The sequence below is a fragment of the Dicentrarchus labrax genome, unplaced genomic scaffold (genome assembly GCF_905237075.1).
Source record: "Dicentrarchus labrax unplaced genomic scaffold, dlabrax2021, whole genome shotgun sequence".
Lineage (NCBI taxonomy): Eukaryota > Metazoa > Chordata > Actinopteri > Moronidae > Dicentrarchus > Dicentrarchus labrax.
Window position 1 is genome coordinate 15549240 of NW_026136709.1, and position 21326 is coordinate 15570565.

At 40.3% G+C, this 21326-nt stretch overlaps 1 protein-coding gene across 3 annotated transcripts in view; it reads right to left on the reverse strand.

The window, feature by feature from the left end:
• Nucleotides 1-21326, reverse strand: part of dlgap1b (discs, large (Drosophila) homolog-associated protein 1b) — a 92749-nt gene that overhangs the window by 34406 nt on the left and 37017 nt on the right. For 2 of the 3 annotated variants that reach the window (XM_051411026.1, XM_051411029.1), the window contains exons 3-5: nt 9567-10704; nt 7338-7552; nt 2008-2185 (exon numbers count right to left, since the gene is read on the reverse strand). In XM_051411026.1, coding sequence (XP_051266986.1) covers nt 2008-2185; nt 7338-7552; nt 9567-10637 — 1464 coding nt within the window. In that variant the 5' untranslated portion in view covers nt 10638-10704. The remainder of the gene's footprint in view (nt 1-2007; nt 2186-7337; nt 7553-9566; nt 10705-21326) is intronic. The other variant, XM_051411028.1, reaches the window with a different exon arrangement.

Here is a 21326-nt window from a genome sequence, read left to right on the forward strand (position 1 = left end):
TACAGAGCTATTCCACTGATTAAAGCTTCACTCGGCAGGAGTTTTATGTACAAAAACATTTAATCACGAATTGGGTGCTGAAATAGAAGAAATTGTTCCAGTGTTTCCATGATTTGAGGCAGCCAGATTCACCATACTTGCCAAAAATAAATTCTGTTGTTTGATATGGACCCTTCTCTGCTCACAGAGAAATAACAAATAACTGTGAAGTGTCTCATAAACAAGCTCTTACTGGCAAAAATGTATTTGACTCAAATCCATTAAGAAAAAGCTATCAAAATATGAATTGGCAGTACAACTATTTTCTCAGATTAGCAGTGCAATTTGGTCTTTGGTGAAGCATCAGCGACTAGTCAGCTCATTTTAAGCACATCGCATGTTTGTTCAAATGGGTCCAACCTTGACTTATTTTACCTTCACACTGCCTTGTGAAGCTTTAAGCCATATATGGAAATTTACATATAATAAAAAAAAATGGAAATATAGTTGAGAAAAATAAAGGAACTTTCAAGGAGTGACAAGGGGGAGGAATCACTGTAGGATAAAACTTCAAAGGGCTCTAGACAGAGTGAAATACTACAAGTGTTGTTGTTAAAGGTGAGAATTAGGAAGTGTCAAAGCTAGGACGACTGGGAGTTTAGATGTGGCTCGAGGAAAAACTACACCTGCATAATCAGCTAGTGAAGTTTGGGTTTCAAAACAGGGTCTAAAGCAAAAAAAATTGTAGAAATCTCTTGCTACAGACTTGTGAGATGGGTGTGTGTTACAGTTTGGGTTGTGTAAGGACAGCTATCACGGTGCTCCATTCCATTCCTTGAAGTTGCCATTGTTCAGTCCAAATTTAAAAAAGATGCAAGATGTTTGCGCATGGAGCAAGACATAGGAATGGGATGTGGCTAGGGACTAAAGCATTTGGTTTGGGTGACTGGCAGTGAAGAGATTGCAGGGTGTGAATATACACTGTAGAGCTTGGAGTCAGAAAGGTTTGTGGACCTCGATTCAATCCACTGATGTTGAGCCTTTTTTTGTGTGTGTCACTTCACACTCTCAGCACATACATGTCACATATGAGAGTGAGTGAGTGAGTGAGATAGAGAGCCTAGCAGCACCTCTTTTATTCTGTGGCATTTTTGTAGATGCCAGGTCCAGAGTGTCATTCTCCTCTGGGCCTGCTCCATACTAGGACTTGAAGGGATGTCTCAAAGGTCCATCATTCAGCCAGTGAGGCCAACTGTTGCCCCTGGGCTTTAGAAGGAAGTACATTATCCTTGTTACCCCAGGCAAAAATGTAAGCTAATCTCCCCCGTCACTCCAAATAATGTAGAGTACGAAGCCATGCTCAAAATCCAACAGGACAAATATCTTATTTTGTGGCAGCCATGATAATAACAGACCTCCACTGTTGAGTATTTCCTATCAGTTTGTTCAATATTCGTTTGTGTCAATATGTTCAATAACTATCAAATCAAGGCAAATGCCCATCATAATTTGGAGCCAATCCCAATTATTCATCACATTCGTATGGCTGCATGTTAATTCTTGTTTTCCATCTCTTATATAACAGATGCCAAATTGAAGAGAACATTTTTAGCCTGTCATTTTGCTTCACAAAGTATGCCGAGGCAGAAGGAGCATATTAGGGTAAAGGAGGGGAGTGTGTGTGTGTGTGTGTGTGTGTGTGTGTGTGTGTGTGTGTGTGTGTGTGTGTGTGTGTGTGTGTGTGTGTGTGTGTGTGTGTGTGCGTGTGTGTTTAATTAGCCAATCTGAATACGCCTGTAATCATCTGAGCTCCAGAAAACAGCACGCAGACGTATACACTAATTGGGAGATTGGGGGTTTTCGTACTGTTCATACTTTGCCGGATGGTGACCTGATTGTTAACTCAGGCCTTAGGACGGCTATGAATGGGATTTCCTCCCCCCTGCACGACCTTATTGGACATAGCAGTGGAGGTACAGGGGGCGTAAGGCCGACGGCAGAGAGGCATGGGCCCTCGGTGCCACTAACCTGGCTGATGGTGCTCATGGCTCTCATGTAGCTCTCGTTTCGCGAGCGGAATTTAGGCGAGGCCAGCAGCCCTGCCGGGTCCAAGCTGTCCAGACTCCTATTGATGGAAACCTCACTCACCGCCCGCAGATAGCTGTGACTCCGGATCTGTAGCTTGGGCGAATGCTCTGTGGAAATCCTGCCACAAGAAGGAAGGAAAGAGAAAAAAATACGAAGGACAAAAAAGAAAAAGAAAAAAGACAAAGCAGAGAAAAGGGAGCTTGGTAAAAATTTAGAAACAAAGCGAGATGGAGGCAGAAAAAGAGCAGGGGAAGTGATGAAAAGAGAGTGAGAGAAGGTATTTGCAAAGTACTTGGCAGGGCGTATGAACCCAAAGATACGGATCAATCCACAATTGCTTCAGGAGACACTCTTATCTAATCAACAAGCACAGTGGTATTGAGAAACACTTGCAGTAGCTTAGGTAGTCTGTCCTTGAAACACCTTGTAAGCACTTTCTAAAACGCTTAACGGTGAGAACACACATACATATGTAAGACAAGGGAAGAGGAACTGTGTGTGTGTGTGTGTGTGTGTGTGTGTGTGTGTGTATCTGTGAGGTACAGTATGTTTAACTAAAATAGAACATATATATATATATAATCAACACACATGCACAAACACACCCTGTCTCCAAGGAAGATGAATAGGTGTCTCATTAGCTCTCACCTGCCTCCAATCCATTTTGCTCAGCATGCTTCACGCCTATGTGTGTGTGTGTGTTTTTTTGAATACATGTGAAAAAGCGTGTGTGTAGGTTACGCAGCAGTTGGATGTCGGCTAAACAATTCATTAATCAGGGGAAATAAAACCTAAAAAGCTGACTCGCTTTCTTCTTGATGAACATTGTGGCCTACTAAACCAACTTGCAGAAAACAAAGTGCACAGAGAGAAATGAATACATCTCAGATTAGAAAGTCTAATCCAAAACAGACACACACAGACACATACTGTACACATATACACACAACTGTTATGACTCTCTGCCTCCAGGTCAGATCTGCTTTAATTATGTATTTCCTCCTTAAAATAGAGCGTGGTTACCACAGCAAAGCAAACTAGATTACTCACTCTTGAATGGAAGAATGGAGGGGGAGAGGACAGTAGAGAGAACCACGGTAATGAAAGGACAGATGAGCTGAGGAGATGATTTTGGAAGAACAGTTGCTAATTTTAAATACAATACATCTCCATGTAGCCACACTGTCTTCTAGGCCTTTTAATATTGAGCAGACGCTACTGTATCAAAGCTCTCAACAGTTACTTACGCTTGCCAGTTTATCAACACACTTCATTCTTTTTTAATTTGAGGTTTCCCATTGAGGTGTTCTGTAGTAGCAATGTGATTTTAATGCATATTTAAACCAGTGTTTCTCTGTCTGTGAGGTTGTCAGGCAATAGCGGGATGTGATTTGTTGTCACAGATTCATAGACAACGTAAAACTTGCTTTTTTGTGTGCTTTGTCTTGACACCACAGCCATACAAGTTGGTTATGAAAGTGGTCCCAAACCACTGATTTACCCCTCTCCCATATGAAGCCCCAGAAGTGACACAAAGGTGTAATAAGCTGTCCAATAATTCAAAAGCAGTGCTGAAACAATGAGTCAATTATTTGATTAGTTGATCGACAGTAATTTAATCGGGTGCAATATTTTAGAAAAATAAGCAAATTAGACAACTTGGCTTTGGGAAACTGTGATTTTTCACTCTTTTCTGACATTTAATCAAGCAGGTAATCATAAAATGAATCTATAATTGTGTTGGTCCGTTATATGTCTCCTCCTCCTTGGACTGAAAGAGTTGTTTACTGGTTGCTGCATAAAGATATTTTAATATAGATAATTTTTTACATTTTTGCTTGCTGTAGTCATTCAGAGAGAATTTCTTCCTTTCCTCACTTTGAAAATTCTCACGGAATTTGTCTAAATCAGACTGCTAAAGCCTCATAATCTCCAGATAAACCTTTGAAATTATTTTTGCATGAGGCCTGTGGACTTATTCCCCCATCACTTACATTAGAAGCATGTTAGGAATGGATCTCTTAATAGCCAGTATGAACAGGATGAATGATTACAGCAACCGGTTTCAATGGTCATATCAGAACCCAATTACTGTTTTAAGATGGACTTGAAAAATTGTGAACCTTTCCTTTAAATTTACTACTCTGTTTTTTTATTTTAATTGTTTTTATTATTTTTTGTATTAACTGTTTAGCGATTCCCTACATTACTATGCAACATCTCCCATTTTTCTCACAATATTTCCATTTCTTTCTGGGGAGGAATTCTGCAAATTCTCCCACTTGATAATAGAAATGAGAAGGTGCATCATTCAACCCAAGAAAGAATCAAAAATGTACATCCCAAACCTCAGAGGTTGGTATGAATCATCCCTGTCAGCTACCTGGAGTCTGTGACTGTGGAGGATGCACAGAGGAATCAAGTCAAGGGAGAATCTACCAACACCATTATCCCTCTCCACATCTGCTCTTGATTTCCCTGTGGGGCTGATTATAGGCAGAATCAATGATGTCTTTTGTGGCAACTTGAATGGCAGACCTAGCATGTAATCAGTACCACCTAAGGGGGGGAAGTTCAGCCTTTCCCAGGGTGTCCCTCTATGGAACAAGTGACATTAATGAACACATGTTCCCCTCTGCCAGTCAAGAATCAGGGCTGGCTAAGGCTCGCTCTGTTGATTTCTACTGTATTACGGAGTGATCTTGTAATCCTGGATCAGTTTTTTTCTCTTCTTCTCCATCAAATCACTTTGTCTCCTTGTTTGCTTAACCTTGTCTTTCCTGTCAGTCGGTTCAGCCCTGAAGTTTCTCTGGCCATCTTCCCTATCCTCCATTTCCTTTTACCTTCTCCTCTTTCCCCTCCTCTTAGTCACTGTCTATATACAGGTCTGATGACTATGGTTGTAGGATGCAAGGACAAATATACAGAGATGTGATTACTGCAACCTATTATTCAGGATGTCTGTTCTGGCTGAGACAAAAAAATAAACACGATAAAATCTGGGCCAGGAATAAATGAATTTGTGGCTAAAAGAAAGACGACTGTTAGTGACCGAGGGAAACAAGAAAGGATGTTTTTTTCTCCTGAGCTTCTTTGTCTGTCGGGAATATTTCCATTAATTTAAACGCATGTTTTGTCTGTGTGCTATGTGTTTTAATAAGGTTAGCATTGGGTGAGAGTAAACAAATCCCAACTTCTCAGGAGCAATTCATCACTAGTCAAGGACACAGTGGTCACAGGATGGGCTCTGAGACATATGGAAGAACAAAGCTGATTATTTAATCATTGCAGAGTGTAACGCAGGCTTGTGCCAGCTCCCACAAGCACAGTGTGAAAACAAGACGTCAGCTGCTCCCGCCTCATTCTCTATCTCCAATGTGCAGCACTGCAGCTTGGTTTGTTCCACTGGGTTCCATCAGATGATGATGGCGTTCCCCGGGCCAAATTCAAGTCATTAGTGGGCCCCAAGCTGCGCCACTTGCACTTACATAAGGGTGTGTGTGTGTGTGCTTGTGTTTGTGCAACCAGTAACAGTGACTGAGCACCCACTGGTGTTCTTCTCATCTCTGTATATTACACAGCTAATCAGTCACAGCCCCGTGCTGCTACATAAGATTTGTGTCCCCAATTCTTTCACTGTTTCAAGGCAGTAGGATAGAAAATATTTTCACTGGATATGACTTCCTATTATATTAAGCGAGGTCATGAGTGGAAAATGGTAGGAGGACATAATGTCATTATGATCAATTAATGGAAATTTCTGCCTTATTACAACTATTTGTAACATTGTACTCATTAAAGTAAGAAGAAAGAAACATGGCGCAACATTACAATTAAGTCAGTGGAGCAAGACACATGAGCAGTTAGACAGGTTGTAAACAAGCTGACAGTTTAGCTAGACTATCTAATATTTTTTCTCCTTCAAATAAGTGGCTAACCTAAGTGCCCGAACTTTTTTGGCAGTGTTGCAGCATTCCCAAATGTCAGTAATGAACTTATTCAATACAATGTTAACATTAGTCATTGGAATATGTGTAATGGGAAGAAAATACAAAAATATGAAATAAAATTTCCAATTTATTTATTATGGTTTACATTGTTTTTCTCCAAATTTTTAATTCTTAAAAACTGTCCCTTTAGAAATAGATATGAAGTGAGAAAAATTTGAGCTGAGCTTCAGTCCAGTATGTCATATTTAGGAGGATCTATTGGCAGAAATGGAATGTAATTTGCTAAACTTTAAGTTAACTTGTGTCTTTACCTAACTGTGGACAATACTGTCAGCTTGATGTGTTTCAAGACTTTGCTAAGTCAGAAATGTTCTTGATGGAGTCTAATATTACTGAATACTTTATGAGCTCACGCTGTGAAAAATATGCTGCTGAGCAGAGAATGCCTAATATGCAACATGAAACAGCTTCATCAAAATCAAATGATGAAGCTCAGCTTTTAACCTCAGATCTTTCAGAAAGAATTGCTCTGAGGGAGAAAAAAAAATCTGTCCCATGTTTTCGACCCACAATGCATTTCTTGAGAACATGGCATTTATTTTTGAAGAGACTTCAGTACATGAACAGGCATCATGTATTTTCAATTAAGGCTCAGTCTGTTCAGTGTGTGTGTGTGTGTGTGTGTGTGTGTGTGTGTGTGTGTGTGTGTGTGTGTGTGTGTGTGTGAGATTGTGGAGATACAGAGGCCAGCTATGAAGACAGAAGTGTGTGTCTGAGCTGTAAACACAGAACAGGTAATTAAGCTGTGGCCACTGAGAGTCAGGGACTCGCACATAAGCCAGACTGCTACCGGGCAGGCACTTGAGTAACAACTGACTGCCTTATCTCTGAAACTGCAGAGTATGTGAACACTTGAACATTCTGTTCAAAACATGTACCGTATACACATTCATAAACATAATATACAGGCAGGCATATAGTTACACCACACATGAACACAATCAATACATCAAAACTGATGTGATTAGTCAATTAAGCAATTAGGTAGATGGTTGATTCGTTGGGGGAAAAAGTAATTTTAGGACATTAATGGACATATAGATGTTGTTTGTATAATATATTGTTTGTATATCTGGAGCTTTGTAATAAAAATAATTATTAAAGTATTTCTGAATCTGATTCTGATTCTGATCTGATTAACTTGGGCTCTGGGAAATTGTGAAAGGGTTTTTTGGGTTTCTAACGAATCGATTTAAAAAAAAATATTTAACAGAATAATTGATAGTGCAAATAATTGTTTCAGCCCTAACACACGCTTACTTGAGTGTGGTCATCTCTGTGAGGGACGGTTGTGTGGCCTTCAGGTAGCTGGCTCGTCGTGCCTGGACCTTGGGCGAGGGTTTGGGGCTGCAGTCTGAGTCGCCGCTGTCTTCTTCTGCCATGGCCTTGATGTAGCTGCCACTCCGCATCCGCCGGCACGGGATCTCATCATCCTTCCCCAGCGGAGAGAAACCACTCCAGTCATCCTGAGGCACCTGTAGACATGCGATGAAATAAGGTAAAAGAGGGAGCAAACACAGGTCACCCTCCAGACATGAGAGCTCATACACATTCAAAAGCAAGGGTGCAACATTTTCTACCCTGGCTTGATATAAATACATGTATCACATAGTGTACTTCATGCCTTAAAAAAAAAAAATAAATCAATGGTAACAGTATCAATGCAGGGTCAGCCTTGATCATACCATATGCTTGTGTTGTCTGTCCTGTGTTGCATGCGGCATAATAAATGCAGGGAATTAATTGTTTTGACACAACGCTGCAGTATCCTGGCCTGTGCCTGCTCTCCTGACTTTTCACACTCTAATAAAGGTAAAAATAAAAGAAGGTAAAGCTATCTCCCAGCCCTAATCTAAAAGAGAGAGAGTCAAAGGCAGCAGACATGGAGAGAGAGGGAAAACAAAGGGGGTTTTGTTCAGCAGAACCACTAGAGTCCCAATGTGAGTGGCTGTTAGGGCACCAGCGCTGAAGTGAAAGAAATGAGATACAGAGCGAGAAAAAAGTGCACGAGAATCATTCAACAGACTTGTGCGTAACTAGGAAACCAAACTCACTTTGATGTCAGGGGCAACTACAGACTGTGCTAACATTTTGGGAAAGACCGGGACTGGAATGACGTCAAAAGAATTGATTGTTATAGAGAGAGAGCCATAAAAAAACCTAAATGAAGTAATGCTTTTTAATCCTATTACCCTCACAATGTAGCGCAGCGTATTTAATATATTCTAACCTGTGCATGAAAAGGTTAGGTACTAATTTAAGTGTGTGCATGCGTGTACATTAAACAATAACAGGTTACAGGATCTCATCCCAGTAGGTGAATCACGTGAACTTCTTGTTATAAAGATTTAAACAATTATGTGCAGACTAACTTGTCCGGCTGCTCTCCTTTAAGATGTGTTTTTCCCTGTCTCTCTTCCTAGAAAAAAACAATGGTTCTTTTATGCTGGGAAAAATGTTGCCGTACTGCAGCGACAACATCCTTCCTTGATCTGCTCACTCTGTTTTTCAGGCTGTTAAAATGCATGGCCACACAGAACTTTCTATGTCTTTTATGCTCCCTCACTCTCACTTTCTGCCTTTTACTTTCTCATTCACACCCTCCTCTTTTGGCCTTAGTTGCTGTCGTTTGATCCTTTTCCTACAGTACACACACATATACACACCCTCCCCTCTATTCTCACTGCCTTGTCTCTCCATGTCTCTCCTCAGGCTTATATTTGCAGCTCACCCCGATGTAATGTATGCAATATGAAACACTTTTATCTTTTGCAAAACAGTGACTGAGCACCCACTGATGTGTCTGCATGTGTGTTTGACCACTTATTTTAGGGACTAGAGCATTTTTTTCCTTTCATTTCTTTGTCTGCTCACCTCTGGTTCTCTATGATCTCATAGTAGTACCCTACTGTCACACCGTGAATAAGACATACACACTCTCACTCACACACGCCAACACTGCTATGACCACGTACACTCTCAGCAGCTTCATAAATGTAGTTTCATGTGACAATTTGCCCTTTGTGCTCTGAAAACCGATTGATCACAGATGATTTTTGATTCTGGACTTATTTCCTGTGCTTGTACAATGTAAAAAAGGTTTCAGGGTACATGAACCTCATTTCTCTAGTAGAGTAAATGTGAAGGCTAAGTACACTATCTGATGATATATGACATACTATACAGTACAGAGGTGACGTCATAAACATCCACATGCTCACAAACAAACACAGAGGAGCAGATGACGTGATGATTTTGATTAAGATGATACCTCGGATAAAGTCAACACAAGACCAATAATTATTTGAGACACAGAATGATGAAGGATGGGGTCTGGGCCACTGCTTCCCCAGTCATCCACTCTACAGTGCACACACAAACAAACAAACACATATACATGCAGAAATTCAGAAGCATGGAGGAGCAGCTGGCACCGCAGGATGCATGAAGTATGACATGCGAGAGGTGGGGCTGTTGTAACAGTCCTACCTGTAGGAAGTGGCAGGTGCGTCCCTGCTCGGCTTTCACTAGAGCTTTATCTAGGTTGACTGAGGCCTTCTGGTAAACCTCTCTTGCTCTGCTCACCGTCAGAGTAGAAGACCATGAGCTCTTCTTCAGCTGCACTTGGCCATCCAGGGCACCCCCCAGTGGCATAACTCCACTGCTGCCCCCAGAACACGTCGAACACTTCACATCGTTGTTGCTGCGTGACGTCTTGAGAGAGTGGGCGCTGATGGTGTTGTAGGACTCCATGAAGTACTGGGACTGGGATTTGTCCGGGTGGCGACCCATGGTCATGACCCCAGAGGGTAGGCCTCCACTGCTACCCCCGTGGTGATGGTGATAGAGGCACACCTCCCGGTCGAGTGTATCGTCTGAGCTCCAGTAGCCTGAGATGGCAGTGCGCATCTTAGGCTCTGACTTGGAACGGTCTTTACTCTTACTGCGCTTACTATGCTTCAAAGTGCCAGAAGAGGAGGGTGGGTCATCAGGACTGGATTTGCTGCCATTCATCCTCCCACTACCTCCTCCAGCAGACCCCGAGGGCCCCTCCAGGGAATGGGACTTTGTGAAAAGCTTCTGGACAGAGTGAACAAGGTGGCGGATTCGACCAGGGCTGTCACTACGTTGGTGTTCTACCGCAGCGCGCTTGTACTGCAGTGTGTGGTAGCCTTCACGTCGTACCGGTGCCTGGCGCTCAAACTGCTCTAGCAGGTTAGAAGGGATGCGATTATTGTTTCCACCACCTCCTCCACTTCCCTTACTGCTCCCTGTTGGACCTGTATAAGGCACCACAGCACCACACTCCTCCTTCAGCTCATGGTGAGAGCTGTAATGTCTGCGCGGGAAGGTGCAGCTGGCCAGATCAGGGTAGGCACTACACTCAGACTGGAAGGAGTTGCGCTGTGTGTAGCAGGGGTGGTCAGCAGGATGAGACTCCCCAGGGTTGAGGAAGTAGGACCGACGATCCGAGTGCCCAAGGGTCATAGAGTCATAAGAGGGGTCGCAGGTCACCGTGTGGTGGTGACTACGACTGCTGGACAGACCTTTCATTGTCATCGTGGCTGGGTTGAAGTGCACATCCAACTGCTGCCACAGGAAGTTTGCACAGGCCCCAAAACTAGCTCTATAAAGAAACACACAGCCATAAGGAAGAACAAACAAACAAACAAGAAGAGAGAGACAGAAAAGAGAATTATAAATATCTCATTTTTGCATACACCCAAAGCACAGTGTAGTGTCTGCATGTGCTTTGATTTGAAGAAGATGCTTTTTGGCATTCCTTCACAGATGAGAAAACTTGATGATGTTGACAGGACTTGGACCTATTCTTTTATTTTTGTCCTTCATAACTTCAGAAGGACAATCTCTAAATATAGCAGCCATTTGGCATGTGGTCCCTGACATCGAAATCTGTCCTCAAGCTTCCTCTTCCATTTCTCTGTTCGCTCTGGTAGATTTCAGTGAAAAAGTGACAGGGGATCGAGGAAACAAAGAAAAAACAAAGGTAGAAGAGGTATCAAGATGAGTTCAAATCTATTTCCAGCTCAAGTGTGTGCTATATTTGTTCAAGGGTGCTGTTAGAAATGAAGTATCAGTGTAGGAAATGGGATGTGATTGGAATGCAAAGACATAGGCATCCTCCGCAAAGAGTGTTAACCCCCCCTATGATTTAACAGATCATATAACAGATTGGGTAGTACTCAAAAAGTGCATTTGCTTTACAGTACACCTTTTTAGTGTGCAAGCATGCACCCGCCCCACCCACAAACACAACAAATGATAAGAGCCTGATCCTACACTTTCCCTCTATACCTCTAGTTCTCCTCTACAGGCAAACTAATTGGCCAGTAAAATCCAGCTGACAGCTTCTGGGCTGGTTGAGGCATGCTGCAATAAACGACCTTTCCCTTACATGGTGACATGAAAACAATGGCATCCATCAGCGCCCTTAAACTGCCTTCCTTACCCATCTGGGGTTGCGGCTGGCTAGCCACTGAACCCACACTGTTTCCAATGGACTGGAGGTGAAGCTAACGACACAATAATAAGAGCCCACGCACCCTTGTGTAGCACTGTGGCCGAGTCTGCGCGTGGAATTCATTACTACGATTTATAATGCACTACCAAAGGCCACAGTAAATAAGAAAAATTAAAAAATGATTACTGGGGAGAGGAAACAAAGGGAGGAAACGAGGGAGACAGAGCAGCAGAATGAAACATCATGTCAGTTCTTTTCTTAACTGGAGGACACTGTGTAGGGCACAGGCAGGATGTATTTATGTGCATATAGACTGAGTCAGATTTATTATTTTCTTTGACATGGCTGTAAACCGGGTGCTGGATTAATTGAAAAATTGGGGTAAATTATTCATGTAGTTTCCTTTCTGTACTAAACCAGGGGCTCAAATCACTCTGAGAGAGAATTAAGCCAATATATTACCCTTGTATTGTTAGAGTGAAAATGAAAAAACAGAGTGGTCAATCCCCACAGCCATCTGCAATACTCACAAGAGTAAACTCACACAAAGCGTGCACTACATATGACACAGACACGCACAGTGTCCGCTTCTTGCAGGGCACTTAAAAAGTGGGCTGTGTCCAACTAAAGGTATTCATTGCAGTTGACAGAGATCCCTTCTGTTGGCCGCTGAAGCACAGAATGTGACCTAAATAAAAGGCCCTCGCGGTGATCCACAGCAGCGTGTTTGTGGCACAGCTGTCTGCAGCACTGCACTAAAGCTGAAAAGCTGAAGTTGGGTCATCCTGGCTTTCTGCCTGCTAGCCACGCATAAACACATAAACACACACACACACACACACACACACACACACACACACACACACACACACAAATACATAGTGTATCTGACAGGCTGCATATCCATGCTGAATTTTGATGCTGCTAGCTTGTAAAGTGCAGTTTATATTGAAGAGGAAGAGGTTCCGATAGTTCTGTCAGTCAGGTATGGCTTACAGTGACATGAGAAAGCTCATAGACAGTTGTAATTATGTATTATGCTGTGTGTCTATTGTAGCTGACTGACCCAGTTGTGTCTCTACCTGTCTGGTCAATCTAACCTCAATATAGCACACCAACACTCTGAAATAGTAATAAAATATTTCATTCAAGATACCGAAGTAATGATTTCGGGGTTGTAATTAGTCTTTCCATGTATGTTGCTAATTTGGCTGTTCGCTAAGCAACAGCTCTCTTTAGTTGAAACAATGGATCCCCGATTTCAGACTGTTGTAGACAAAAGCATGCTTCTCATTTTGATCTGGTAACTGTCAATCATGCTGGTATTGGCTGTGAAAAAGCAGTTGGAACTTCTATAAGGAAAACTATAAAATCAGACCATTTAGTTTGAATTGTTTGCCTTTATTTGACAGGAGCAGCAGAAGATTGACAGGAAAGGTGGCGGGCTGACTCCCAGCAAAGGGCCACAGGTCAAACTCACACCAATATCAAACCCATGGCTGCTGCAGCAAGGAATAGGCCTTGGTAGATGGGACACCAGTTCTACCAGGTGAGCTACCTTTGAACAACAACTATTTAAAATGGTGGAAAATGTAACCCTGTTGGACAATTGCAGTTTGTGGTAGGGATTTAGCTAACGGTCAATTGTCACCATGGAGATTTGTCTTGAGGCACACCAGCATTGCCATGAACTATGGCGATTAAAAACCCTGTTTCTACAACACAAAACCAACAAGCAAACAAACAACTTGCTCCTTTTACTTTGTCTGAATTGGCCCTTAAAACCAAGGAGACTTCATTACATTTAAAGGGATTGTGTGCTGAACAGCAAGGTGTGCAAACAAAATGCATTAGTAGATAAACCAAGTCAGGCTATGAATGTTAATGCCCATTAGCACCCGCACTGCATGAGCACAGTGGGCTAAATTCTAGTTAGATGCCATGCTTCTTTGGGCTCAGATGAGATAAATGGAAAATAGATTTTTCCTTCTCGATCATCTAACACAGTAGCTAATCTTGGATACAGCCTCACACTGGTCAAATCCACTCACCACACAATTTTCTTTATGTCACCCTAAGATCTGAGACACACCAAAGCAAATAAACAAAGGTGGTATGAAAATGCAAAGTAACATCGACTGACTGCATAGCTACCATCTTTGTAGGAAGCAGTGAAATCAATATGCCTTAGTGTGAGAAGAATGCTGCGGCTTCTCTTGCTGGCAAAATAAAAGGCTGCTGTACAGATTGCAGTTAGTGTATCTTCCTCAAATCGACATCAAACATTGGTTGCAAGATGGAGCTCAGGGCTTACACAGTTTCTTTGAGGCCACAAGGCTACAAAAGGTCTCTTCTTCTCTCTCGAACCTGGCAATGATTTCTCCAAAGGTTGAAAACATTACCAGTCTCCTCTCCACAGGGGATCAAATCACCTCAGTGGATGTGGCTCATCTTATGTGTGTGCATGTGTCTGTATGTTTGTGTGGAAGAAGAAGAAAGAGTATAGCACTTTACCTCTATTTTTCAGGTCAAGTGAAGTTTTGCCTTTGATCCTGTAAATGTTTGCAGTCCCTGCCTACTGCATGATATTACTGCACAGGCTGGATATGAATAAGGGTGAAGATTTTGTGAACACACAAATATGTGTATTTCTCCATGGGTTTCTATGTGTGAGATAGAAAGAGGATGGCAATAGGCCTTTGCCCATGTGATTGTTTACTGCATTGTACCTGCACTTGGATAGAGTGACCAAGTAGGGTGCCTGGAAAACAAAAGTGTGGAAAACAGTGTACTCCTGCATGCTCAACTATTATTCAGAATTGAATGTTTCACTGTGAAAACACAAAAAGGCAAATGTCTTGACCTGCACTAAAGGCAGGCTGCATTTCTTGCATACTTGATTGATGTGGCCTACTTTCCACTTTAACATGCTGAATGGTAAAGGTTATACTGTACACTGTGTTCTCATATTTTTCACGGGATATATGCATGCAAAAATCTTATTTTAGGAGTCTATTTCCCTCTTTCTGGGTTAATAAGAACTGAAAACTTGAACTGGGATGTCCATTTACTCATTTACTTAATCTCTTGGTGGTATGTAACCATGTAGTTGGTTTTATTTTCTCAACAACGTGCCAGTTATTTGTCCAAAATAGTTTCACAGACCTTGCTGAAGTAAGTTTTTTTTTTTAAAAAGAAACTAATGAAACTAAACTAAATTCAATTTATGTCTGCTTTAATGGGGTTACAGCAGAAGTCTCAATGATAGATATCTCAAAACTATCTCAAATAAACCCAGAAGTATCTGCATGATGAAATACCCGCCAACATGTTTTATGCTCTTGGTATTTAAAAAAAACAAACAAGATTAGTCGATATAGCAGATTTTTTGTGACATAAAATAATTTGTAAATGCTCTACCTTGCTGCAGACAGAGATAAATACACATACACACATATATTCAGTCATTCTGTGAAGCCACTTTAACAGACCCACTCACAGCAACTTAAACAAAACTCCCCCGTATTTATTAATATTTCATTACATGAATATTTGACGGTTTAATATGTTAAAATGAAACACACAAACACACACACACACACACACACACACACACACACACACACACACACACACACACACACACACACACACACGGAGACCTGCAGCTGGCAGAGAAGTAGTAACACAGACCGGGGATGTTCTCATTGTGAATGTGTGAACAGTGCCTTTAAAAAAAAAAATATCCCCCAGAGAATGATGTCGTAGAACATTTTAAAGACAGCCAGGGGGCAAAAAGCCGTTGAGGGAACTGGTAATTTTTGTGTCTCTGGATTATGTAAAATGGCTTTTAGGGATGTCAGGAGAGGCTGAGAAGCACTAACTTTAATGTCTTACTGTTAAAATGACTCTTAAATGATAGATGACGGTCTCCGTTGACTGTCCTGTCTGGCTGCAGCATTTTGAAGAAAAACAGCAAATTATTGCTTCTGGTTTATATGATGTGCTTCATAAAGTGAATGTCTACAAAAGGAATATATGATAAAAGTCCTGCCTGTGTTGGAGAGTGAATATGTCTCTCCTGAAACTATTTTATTTCTATCAATTTCCTATTTTTATAGGTTTTTCAAAGGTGTTTAAAATTTTACACACCAAGGAAGATAAGAGGCCAGGCAGTATATCTTGACTGCATCAATAAATAACCGCTTATACAACATGTTCCAAGTGTAATTTGTATGCAGGCTTTATTCAAAACCCCCAGGAATTAAATAACTGCTTGGCATCTCATCAAAAGATGCAAAATAACCTGACATCTTTAGATTATTTCTTTCTTTTTCATCAAAACAGATCATTAGAACTTGTCTTTAGATGCAGTCTCCCCCGACAACTAATAGGCATGTTTCTACTTGCTGTATTGGCTGCATTATGAAAACACATGGCTTCATGGATGGATTGATGTTCCTGGTTTCCACAAGACAGCTCCTTTGTCACAACCAAACTAATTAGGCTGACTGTCAGGGCTCTCTTTGACAAATGGAGTGAATGTGTTGAGTTATAGCTCAGGACCCACCAAACACATTCTGAAGACAAATTCCTCTAGTGATGAGGTCTATTGGATCAAGGTAAACAAATTAACAAAGGTATTAAGTCTAGAGAAATCTGGGTTTTGTTTGTCTCAGGCAGAGCTGTCACTGAGGCTCACGCTACTTGTTTGCAGAACTTCAACACATTAAAGTGTACGGACTTGGTGAAAATGCAGCAATGGAGGCAACCAAGCATGGGTATTGAAGGTAATTTAAAAATTATCAGGAAGTTTTGAAAGTGGATTTCTATGTGAGGCTCAGCAAAAGCATTTCAAAATTAAAATTATTTTATGGGTCATATCTGATCTACTTATTTATATTTTCATGAAAGACATGGATAAAAAGATTTAATTCACTGGAATTGTACATGTACATATTTCTAAGCAATGCTAACATCTCCTACAATAATATATTAGAAAAGTTCTGACTATAGGATTGCTGTGCTGAAAAGCCTTCTTCCCCTTTTCTATAAAGATGAATGCTCTCATTCATGAATCCCTTGATCTTAAAAGGAAAAAGATTGAACTGCGTGGATCAGAAACTCTGCTTTGACTCATAACAAAAGGCCATGACACTACTGAGATTGCTATTGTCTGACTTAAGGTTGAATCCATCACGGGCATACAGTGGGGATCAAGGATAAAGAGTTTAAAGGGTACCATTTACAGTTAGATATAAAATTCTGTATAAGGCAGTCGTGATCTCTCAGGGGATTTGGCTAAATTCTGAGCTTTATCTTACTGATGTGTGATACCAGAACCCTGTCAAAGTAAAGCAATATTCACTTCATTTTGATGTTTGTACAATATTCTTATATATACCCTACAGCACTAGGTGTTCATCATATGCGCTAGGGGTGTTACTGTTCATTTGAAATTCATTCCATCATTCAAATGTGGGAGAAAATGTAATACTCAATCGATGATCATCTATTTGAATTTAAAATTACAAAAAAGTATATAACTGCGACAGTGCATTGTACTCAATTAGTGAGCCATATCAGTAAACTAGGCTATTGTTGTTCTCTTGCTAACACAAAATTGAAAAAATAAATAAAATCAAGCAAGGTGTGCTAAACGAAAATAATAATGACATACAAACATAAGTAATGTGTTCATTTAATCAAGTAGCTAATTGTCAGTGTCTTTCACTAGCCATTTTCTTTGCATTCCTCCATGGGGACTCATTTTTCTATATTTATTGAACTTTATTTTATGCCATGGCCCTCTCTTATGGAGTTGGGTTGTGCAACCTTTTTTTCCCCCCTGCAGTCTGCTGTGGCATGTGCCTGTGGCAAGTGCCTGGCTGAAGCTTACAGAGTAAAAAACTTGATTTAGGCTGTTACAGCATTTACTTGTTATGGACAAATCAGTTCTAGCTGAATATGCAATGAAACGGTACTGAAAAGCCTTAAAAGATGTAACCTGTTGAAAGAAATAACCAATTGTTAGTTCTTTAAATTAATTTTGGTGAATAATTCTAAATAGGCAGAAAGTAAAGAAGCAGCAGTTGCCCTCCCCCATTACCCCCACTGAGATACCCTTTGGCAAGGCCCTTAATCCGAAAGCTGTGTTTTTAGTTAATGTGAGCATGGTGTTCCTGCAAAAGAGAGGCTTCCTCCACCTTCCCTCAATAAATAAAGGTTAATATATATATAAATATATTTCTCTTCTATATATGTCTCTTTTAAGGGGTATGTTTTTGCCACATAAAAGGTAAAAAATAGCAAGTTGCTCCAGCTGTACCTCATTAGGTACCAATTCTGTACCTTTCCAATGGGTACATTTTTGTACCTGGACATAAAGGTACATTTTTGTCACTAGGGGTACAGAAATGTTATTTTAGAGATACAGAAAAGAAGGTACAAATATGTACCATGTTGAAAGGTACAGTGCTTGTACCCTGCTAAGGTACAGTTGGAGTAACAAAGCATTTGTACCCTTTTAGCTCCATTCCTGTACTTTGATTTCTTAGTGTGCACCTTGCTTATGCTAATGTTAGCTTAACAGAACAACGTTAAGCTTACAATGTATTTTCTGGAGGACTACAACATTAAATATGATGATTAAGGATTTACTTTTTTTCACAAATTTAATTTTCCCATTAAAACAAACTGGATTAAAAGCAACAAGAGCGATAAACATATCAGGGATAACTGATTATGGATGTTTAGTTTATTGGCCAGGAGCCAAACAAAAGTAAGTGATAATAATGCTGTATGAGTAAAAATGATCAACTACACAAACCTCAATAAAAATTACTATGTTCTCTATCCTCTTTTAATGTTCAGAAGCAAAAAACGGTTTGGTGAAATATATACATTTATCAAATATATTCCCTGAAGATCTTCCAGTAAATGTAATGAAATGCAAACTAATTATTTACTGTCTGTTACATTGGATTGAGGAGATGTCTTGCGGTTTGGCATTAGAAAAACTGTCTTACATAGTAAGAGCTTAAGTTGAGGATTTTTATAAGGATGCTTTTCTTACATTTTATAAATGACTGTCAGTGAATTCTGATTTTTATATACATATATTTTTCCCTGTGCAATTGCTTACTTCTTTATATTTAATATTATGCTTATAAGGTTTTTTTTTTTATAAAAATGTGTTCTGTTTATTTAAAATAAACAAAAAGCCAATACAGTTTTGGAGGGAAAAAAGTTCAATAAAGCCATCCATAAAAAGCAGGCAAGGAAATTGGACATGGGAGGACAGGATCACCATGGAAACAAATGGATTTTCTTGTGGAAGATGATGTGTTTTCACCCTAGCTAATGAGAACTCATATGTACCAACCACTCAGGGATCATATGTGTGGACAGCAACAGAAGTAGCCACTGCTTGTGCTTTATATCTTTATGTATCCACAGGGCATGCAAGGAAATTGTGAAAAATGATCAAACCGCAGTCTTATCATCTATTTTTTTGGGATATAAATATAATTTTTGATCAGTAACATAAAAATATATAGTAGGCTAATAGACGTGTTATCACTGATAAATGTCATGTAAAAAATATTAAAGCACTTAGACATATGGGTGACTTTACAAATTCTGTAGTATTCCTCTCACACTGAACTGTGGGATGGACTAAAAAGTACGGTACAGTACAGTACTAAAGAAAAGTGACAAAAGGAAAAATCTGAATAAATGAGTGAGGAAACAATAAAAGATGGGGTCTAGTGGCTCTGTTGTAATTACCTTAATCCTATGATGAGAAATTTCTATCCTGATGTAAGTCTTATCCAGGATGACAATGCTCCGATTTACAGGGCACAGGGGGTCATTGAATAATTTGATGAGTATTAAAATTATGTAAATATATGCAATGGCATTCACAGACCACAAGATCGAAACCCAAATAAACACCTACACACTAAGAAATCAAGGTAGGCTACAGGAATGGACCTCCAGCTGTACAAGCACCAGGGTACAAGCACTGTACCTTTGAACATGGTACATTTTTGTACCTTCTTTTCTGTACCTCTAAAAGAATATTTCTGTATCCCTAGTGAGAAAAATGTACCTTTATGTCCTGGTACAAAAATGTACCCATTGGAAAGATATAGACGGACTCTTTTACAGTTACACATTCATACCTGGAAGCTGCCCAGTACAACCACAGCAGTTGGGGTTACAGGCAGAGAGGGGTAAGTGCTGCTTCTTCACTTTCTAAGGAATAACAATTAGTTTATCTTTTAACACTTTTCAGTACCATTTCATTGTATTGTTCAGCTAGAGCTGATTTGTCCATAACAAGGGAATGCTGTAACGGCCTAAATCAAGTTTTAAACAATCTAAGATTCAGCAGTGGCGACAAGTGCACTTATCACGGGCACATAAGTGGCACAATAAAACTGTGATAAATAAAATAAAATTGGGAGTAATGGTAATGGCTAGTGGAAATATTTCACTCTGCTAAACTGACAATTAGCTACGTGATTAAATGAACAAAATCACTCAAATAGATCCATTGTGAACTTGCCAATACACACTGAAGAAGGGCATCTTGCCCTAAACATAATTAAAATTAAAAAAGTTAAATGGAAGTACTGTCCTGGTTCTTTGCTCATTAAATTATTTCAGTAAACCCAACTCTCTATTTAAATCAATATTTTGTGATCACTGATTTGCTGTGACATTGTCCTGTACCTTAAAGGGGAACTTCGGCAGATTTTTACCCGAGTCTTGATTGCTAGATGTCACCGAGTACTGTCGATAGGAAACCGACCAAAACGACCAAAACCGGTGCTTGCAAACTGGAGTTCCTGCAGCTAATGGCCAGAGCTCCCAGTTAGTTATAATACACTTCTTGGGGGCATATCCTAAAGAGTGCCTTTTGGTCCTCTTAACAGACACAAAATGCAATTAAAATGTCTGTGCAACATGATCAGGGCCCTTATGTGACAACAACATGTGTTTTCAACTCATACATTGTGCAGAAACCGTTTAAATTCAAAGTTTACAAGTACTGTCACCTCCCTGTTTTTCCATCGCTCGCTTCACCGTCGATCACGGAGGTCATGTTCGAGTAGAATTTATGCCATGGTATACTGAAGCTATTTTGGTATCTACTTGGGGCCCATTGTCTATTTTTTTTTTTTTTTTTGTCACCCATCCGAACATGAGTGGTGAGTATAAAATCAAGGATAGACCTCAAAATGTCCAAATCATTCCTGTATTGTTTATGGTGTTGCACTAAAATGACAAATACTATATTTTAATCATGAATTTATATGGTATGAAAATGAAGTGCTTCAGTCCCTTTGCTTAAAGCATTTTATCACAATTCCTCTCAAAGTGGGACACTGTAACATTCAGAAAGCTATTCTGAGCCTGCCAACACAAACTAATAAAACATCAGGTAAAAAGCATCTGCCTCTGTTTGGATATGCACATTTTTATCTGTACTCACACAGAATAATAACCTTCATGTTTATATTCTCTCTTAAGTGCTGTGAAATCTGTGCCACCTAATCCTGGACTACGTGGAAGTGGCATAGAGCTGTGACGGTGATAACTAAATCGAACCCTGTAGAGTTCAGGCTGTATGTGTGCATCTCTGTGCTGTTCTACGTAACACACTGCAGCCTCATCCATCAGCCACGGCCATGACCCACATGTGAAAAAGTTGCTAATGCTGCTAATGTCAGCGTAAGGCTCGCAACTGTTCCCTCCTT